This window comes from Cryptomeria japonica, chromosome 5, assembly GCF_030272615.1.
Source record: "Cryptomeria japonica chromosome 5, Sugi_1.0, whole genome shotgun sequence".
NCBI lineage: Eukaryota > Viridiplantae > Streptophyta > Pinopsida > Cupressales > Cupressaceae > Cryptomeria > Cryptomeria japonica.
Window position 1 is genome coordinate 700,615,065 of NC_081409.1, and position 7,360 is coordinate 700,622,424.

General features: G+C 34.0%; 1 protein-coding gene across 1 annotated transcript; it reads left to right on the top strand.

Moving 5' to 3' along the window:
* The first annotated feature begins 1,099 nt into the window (after positions 1–1,099).
* On the top strand, positions 1,100–4,109 carry LOC131070664 (pentatricopeptide repeat-containing protein At3g26782, mitochondrial). Its single transcript, XM_058006249.2, has 2 exons — positions 1,100–2,042; positions 2,557–4,109. Exons 1-2 carry the CDS (start codon positions 1,343–1,345, stop codon positions 4,056–4,058), a joined length of 2,202 nt encoding a protein of 733 aa, XP_057862232.2. The 5' UTR covers positions 1,100–1,342; the 3' UTR covers positions 4,059–4,109.
* The last annotated feature ends 3,251 nt before the right edge of the window (positions 4,110–7,360 follow it).

A 7,360-nucleotide genomic window follows, 5' to 3' on the forward strand; every position in this document is an offset into this window, starting at 1 on the left:
TAAATTAATTTATTCAATACATCAACATGAGAAATAAGGAATGAGTAAAAATGTAGTTACTAGCTTTGCAATGGAACATACTATAATTGCCTTGAGATGAAAGTTTAACTAGCAATTGTTTAGAAGAAAGCGACTCTATCCATTATTCAGTTTTGACAAATCAAATTTACTTTGTCTTAGCCTTAAGTCTCAATTCTTTAAGGCTAAGGTCCCATGGGGGCTTGAAGATCTATTTTAAAATATTAGGGAATCTCATGAAGCAAAAAAGAATACAGTATAAGATCAATCAAAATCTTTAAATGTTTTGAAAATGTCCCATAAAACTCTATTGTTTCAAAACTATTTATTCCACAAAATTACTTTTTTTATTTTTTTTATTATCACTTATTTTTTAAATAGTTGAGTTATATTGTAGTAGCCACTTGTAAGCAAATGAAGGAAACACATCACTTGAATTGGTCCCATGCAGGGGGCTTCCTAAACAAAATTAGTGGGTAGTGTTAGATTTCTCGATAGTCTCATGAATTTGTTAGTGCAGTTCTTCGAAATGAAGTTGGTGGTCTCATGAATTTTATTATTTAGCATATTCAATTCATGTGAGTAAATAAATATAAAAAAAAATTGATTAATTAATAAAAATTCAAAAAATTCAAAAGATTGACAAGTGGCTGAAGAAAAAGCCTAAACAACTAGCGCAATTTTTAGCCATCCACCATTTCCACCAATTCAAATATTTTGCCCTTAAAAATAAAACAGCTATTTTTAAAAAAATATATCCAATGGTTCCTTTACCAAAAAAATTTGACTTTATTAAAAATACTCATCCTTCAAAATAGATCTTGAAGCCCTTTCATACAACCCCACCTTTACACAATTGGAAGCTTTTGGAGTGTCCCACCCTCGAAAATGTATCTTCACTTCACAAAGAGCATTGTATACAACAACTTCATCATAATGATGAAGGATAGATAATTAGAGATGCGGCTAAACTTGTTCCAAAACAGCATGTTAAAATTCCTGTTATTGATTTTTCAAAAAATTGACAGCTAATTTTACTGATAGCTTTGTATTTTTCCAAAAATCGATAACACAAAAATTACTGATCCATACTGTGCCATTTTGGAACGAGTTTAGCCGCAGCCGACAATTTATCTGATAATATCCCTGAAACCCTCCTGAGGAGAAAATCGATGCAGCTTCTCTGTAGTGAGAATATTTGTCAAAGATTCCTAGGGAGATAGTCGATGCTAACTTCTCTGGAGTGAGAATATGTGTAAAAGATCATATGACAATTACATGTTTGTCCTCGGCAAAGCTGTAATGACATAGCCAATACAAAACTATGCAACGGACTTCCTTGTTCCACCAACACAATGGTATTTCAAAGAAAATCACCATTCAAACACGGCGCTTTGTTGCTACCGTTTCCACCCAACCAGAGAAAGATTACAACAACAATAATTATCATTATCAGTATGCAGATGTTTTTTCTCTACTGCAGGCATGCAAGAATCTCAACCAACTCCAGCAACTCCATGCCCACTTGTTTATTTCTGGGTTTGCTCAAAACGCCGAGATAGCTTCAAAATTGTTGAATATTTATGCCGAATGTGGCAATTTAGAGAGTGCTCGCCTGCTTTTCGACAAATCTAGCAGAGCATTCCATCAGGAGAGAAGTCTGGGTAAATTTAACAAACATGATGACAACATTTCGTTCTGGAATGCAATGATAAGAGAATATGCCAATGGTAGGTTTTACACAGAAACGCTTAGAGTTTATTACCAAATGCAGCTCTATGAAGGCCAAACTTCAAACAATTCGACGTTGCCTTTCATACTCAAGGCATGTGCTGGTTTATCAGCTTTGCAAGAGGGAAAGAGGGTCCATAATTACATCATCAAAGCTGGATTTGAATCGGAAGTCCACGTGAGTGCTGCTCTAGTAGACATGTATTCAAAATGTGGGTGTATAGAGGATGCACGCCAAGTGTTTGACAAAATGACTGAGAGGGATGTCGTTTGCTGGACTGTTATGATATCAGGCAGGTAATTTTTTTCAGTTATTCGTTTTTCCTTTCTTCCAATTGTCTAGCTTTGCAAGGCTTAGAATCCGCGATCAACCACTTTTCCAAAAATAAATTTGCCAAAATCTTTGTATGCGTGCATGAATTTAATAGACTAGCCAAAATTTCAATTTGAAATAGTAGTGAACCCTATGTTATGAATGTAATAGCTTTCCATAATAATCATGTTAATTTCGTTTAGATTTATTTCTGTGATCTATTATCAGTTTTTTTTCCCCGGCATCAAATTTGTAATTTATTTATCTTTCTTTTTAATCCTATTCAAGATTATGCAGCGTGATCCAAATGTTGATGAAAACAAAACAAACTTAGTGATACCATATAATTGTGGACTGTGAAAACGCCATGCTTATTAAATCCTCTGTTTCCCTTTTAACACTAACCTGTTATACAATATAAATTCGTTTTTTGAAATGAAAAGAGTGGCGAATCACCCAAAAATTTAAATCTCTCAAACTTATTCTGATTGCAGGGTATTCACAGAATAAATATGGTGAGGAGGCTTTGAGGATTTTTGATCAAATGCAAGCAGTAGGTGTTATGCCTAATTGTGTTACCGTGGTAAGTGCACTTACAGCTTGCGGAGAATTGGGAGCTCTGCATCGGGGTAAGTGGATCCATGAGTACTTAGTTAGAAGGGGATTTGAATCTAATGTGTTTGTTGGGACTGCCCTTGTGGATATGTATGCAAAATGTGGCAGTGTTGAGTTTGCACGGCAAGTATTTGATAGAATGCCTAAGAGAAATGTGGTCTCTTGGAGCGCGATGATTACTGGGTACGCCTTGAATGGACATGGAAATGAGGCCTTGGGGATTTTCAATCAAATGCAACTTACAGGTGTTAAACCCAACTCTATTACCATGGTAAGCTTGCTATCGGCATGTGCTCATTTAAGAGCTCTTCAACAGGGCAAGCGGATCCATGATTATGTAATTAGAACTGGACTTGATTCATTTGTTTCTGTGGGAACTGGCCTCATTGACATGTACGTCAAATGTGGCAGTGTGGAGATGGCACGCCAGGTTTTCGACAAAATGAGTAGTAGAAATGTTGTCTCATGGAGTGCGATGATTACAGGGTATGGATTACATGGATATGGCGAAGAAGCCCTATTACTTTTTTCCCAAATGAGACAGACAGATAAGAAACCAAATGAGATTACTTTCCTAGGTGTTTTGAATGCATGTAGCCATTCTGGTCAGCTAGATGAGGGCAGGCAGTACTTTGAATGCATGACTAAAGATTACCGCATCACACCAACTTTGAAGCACTATGCATGCATGATAGACATCCTTGCCCGAGCTGGTCATTTCATTGAAGCACAAGATCTAATAAAAGGAATGCCATTTGAACCTGATATATGTGTGTGGGGATCCTTACTTGGTGCCTGCAGAATACACCATAACATTGAGCTAGGAGTGCAAGTTGCAGAGTATATTTTTGCATTAGAATCCCAAAATGCAGGATATTATGTATTGTTATCAAATATGTATGCCACAGCTGGCAGATGGGATGATGTAGCAAAGGTCAGAGTAATGATGAGAGCAAGGGGTGTGAAAAAGCCTCCTGGATATAGCTTCATTGAGATAAATAGCCAGGTTCATGCATTCCTTGCAGGAGACAGATCACACCCTCAATCTGAGAAGATTTATGCTATGTTGGAAAAATTGACAGAACAGATGAAGGATGCAGGGTATGTAGCAAGTACAAATTTTGTGCTACAAGAGCTAGATGAGGACGTGAAGGAACGCATGCTTTGCAGTCACAGTGAGAGGCTGGCTATTGCTTTTGGACTTGTAAGTACAAGCCCTGGCATCCCTCTCCATATAACAAAAAATCTCCGGGTATGTGGTGATTGCCATACTGCCACTAAATTCATATCCAAGATTGTAATGCGAGAAATTATTATGAGAGATGCAAACCGTTTCCATCACTTCAAGGATGGGTTGTGTTCTTGCAGAGATTATTGGTGATTATGATTAATGATAAGAGATTTTCACAATTCATGATATAGAAAATGCCAAATGCCGTTTTTGGATTAAATTGTGTTCAGTTTTTTGGATCAATATTTCGAATCACACTCTGTGATCCATCATCAAAATGATATAAAACCAAGACATACAAAATGATGTTTATTGGTGATACTAATAGCATCCTACTTAATTTTTGGAGGCACAGATAGTCTTATGCAATTTTTTAATTGGTAGGATGTATAAAAGTTTGAACTGTGGGTGAAGAGGCTGGGCTAAAATGATACAACCATTCTTTCACTACAAATATATTACCTTGACTTAGGTGGTGAAGGGCCAAGATTACCTTGATTTGTAAGCACATATAAGATGCAAGCAAGAGAAAGCTTGGGGAGTTCAACTAGATGAGGGTGAATGAACCATGTGGTGGATGGCTAAGGCTACCTTAACTTGGATGGAGAAATAAGATGCAAGCAAGTGGATGAGAACAAGTAGATGGGGTAGATTGAATCATGAATGGATAGTCAAGATTACCCTGATTTTTGGCTGCTTGTGGTGAAGTGGACATGGATTTTTATTCATATTAAATGACATAAAATGGGGGAATGTGCATTAGCTTAATTAATTAAATATGAATTTATTTAATTAATTAGCGATGCAAGAAGGTTAGAGTGATTAACAAAACAAATATGATTCATTTAATTAATTAGTGAATGGGAAGTTAGATTAATTAACTAAATAGATTAATTTATTTAATTAGCCACTAGATGAAATATTATCCGATTAATTAAATAATGTATGCAATTGATTAGTGAAGAAATGATGGAGAATTAACTAATGAGAGTTAGAAATATGGAGATGTTAGGTTAAAATATGAAAGTGAATTTGAAGTGTCTACATTTTGCCTCTCTTTGAAATGGTGTCATCATTAAAAGAAGTGATGTCATTTCAAAGAAAATAAATATATCCACCAAATGAAAAAAAAAAATTGGGAGGGGCATAATATTTTCATTTTCAGCCTTGCAAATATTGATTCAAAACTCTAAGATAAAAGATTCTGAGACCAAAATGGAGCAAGTATCAATCCATGAGCCCTATAGTGAGTATGTTAGGGAGTACCAATGATGGGATGACACTAGATTGTCTATTAATTGTGTTTTGAAAGTTTGAATTTTACATTTATAAGAATTTATTAGGGGAAAAGTCATCTTAATATCATTTCAATGGAGAATCCAAACATTTCCATCATATGACTTTTTACTTTTTTTTGGGTTTGTATCGGATGGTTGCGCCCTACAAAAAGGCATTTACAAGACAAGATGAAATATGTGTGCTTTGAACATAACAATTTTTAATAAGAAATGCTTTTTGTTAAGGGAAATTATGCCACACATTGAGATGTTTGTGCTTTGAGCATAGAATTTACATATACAAAAGATATTTATACCCAACTACATGGAATTGCACAAGAGGTGCAATGTTTGTGCCTTGTTGCATAAAGTTTGCACTATAAGTACAGAGAAGAAGATTTTTTGACATTAGCAAAAAAAATTTTAATAAGAAATAATTTTGACAAAGACAGTCGTTCCACACATTGAGATGTTTGTGCTTTGAGCATAGAATTTACATATACAAAAGATATTTATACCCAACTACGTGGAATTGCACAAGAGGTGCAATTCCGTGAATTGTGTTTAGAAAGTTTGAATTTTACATTTATAAGAATTTATTAGGGGGGAAGTCATCTTGTATCATTTCTATGGTAAATCCAAGTATTTGCATCATATGACATTTTCTATGTATGGGGTGGTTGCGCCCTACAAAAAGACATTTACAAGACAAGCTGAAATATGTGTGCTTTGAATACAATATTTTATAATAAGAAACATTTTTGTCAAAGGCAATTGTGCCACACATTGAGATGTTTGTGCTTTGAGCATAGAATTTACATATAAAAAAGATATTTATACCCAACTACATTGAACTACAAAAGAGGTGCAATATTTGTGCCTTGTTGCACAAAATCCACACTATAAGTACGAAGAAGATTTTTTGACATTAACACAACATATTTGGGTAAGTGCACCAAGATGGTGTGCAAAAAGGGGGGTATAAATGGACACTTTTTTTCTGAAATCAGCTAAACTTGAACTTGGAAGAGCAATTTGAGACTCGTCCACTAAAAGTATGAAGATACTCAAAGAACATAGATTGTAGTACTCTAAATCTAGTTTCCAAACTACTATTTTTTTCAAAAGTAGATAAGATTAAAGAGGTCAAATCCTTCATGCACAAAAAATAGATCCTGATTTTTTATGAAAAACATAACATAGTGCCTAGTGTGCACATCAAAAAAGTCATAGTTAGAATTAGTATTTTGAAAAATCCTTTGGTAGAAAGATGGTTAAGACTGAGCACTAGAAGTGTATTTTTTTGTAATTTTTTGTTGAACATTTTTTTTATGATTTTTCGAAACGGTCACATCCTAAAAATCAAGTACCTATTTGTGGGCGAAGCATAACTTCCACCAAAATAATCGAAAATGTAATTTATTTTTTAAAGTGTAAAGAATCAAGTGCACTACAATAATATAGAAAGCTTTTAAAATTTGGATGGATAGATCAAAAGTTATTAAAACAATGGTACACATATGTCTTTGAGAACTATGGAGACACTTGTAAAAGAAATTCAAGATTAATATGTTAATGGTGTTCAAAATTTAAAAAAAATTATATGGTTAGAAAGCTCTGAAGATGGGTGAAATTATGGTGGCAATTTTAGAAATACCCATTTGATAATGTGTAAACCTGATGATGATTAAGTTGAGAAACCAAACTGGAAGAAGAAAACACTTAAAAATGAAGGAAAAAAGGCTCCCAAGCCTCAGCCTTGTTATCCAAGCCTAAGTACAAGAAAAAACGCATACGGGTTATTTAAATTAAAAACGCGTTCACATTTTTTAAAATTAAAAACACATACAAGCTTTTGAAAAGACAAAACACTTACGTGTTATGTTTAGTAAGAAAAAACATGTATGGGTTTTGCTTACACAAAGTTAGATTAGTAATATGGAATTATGTGCAATTCATTTAGAATTTCATTAGGTTTTTTAGCAGGATATATACATAAAATATAAAATTTAAGTATAAGTTACATTTTCATAAAGTATAAGTTACATTTTCTCTTTGTCTTTTATCTTTCTGATACTTTAAGTTATATTTTATGTATATATTGTCAGGATGTTTGAGAGTGGTTTGAAATCTCTAGGAGTCATAATGTAGATTTAATATTTTAGGAGATCTTAT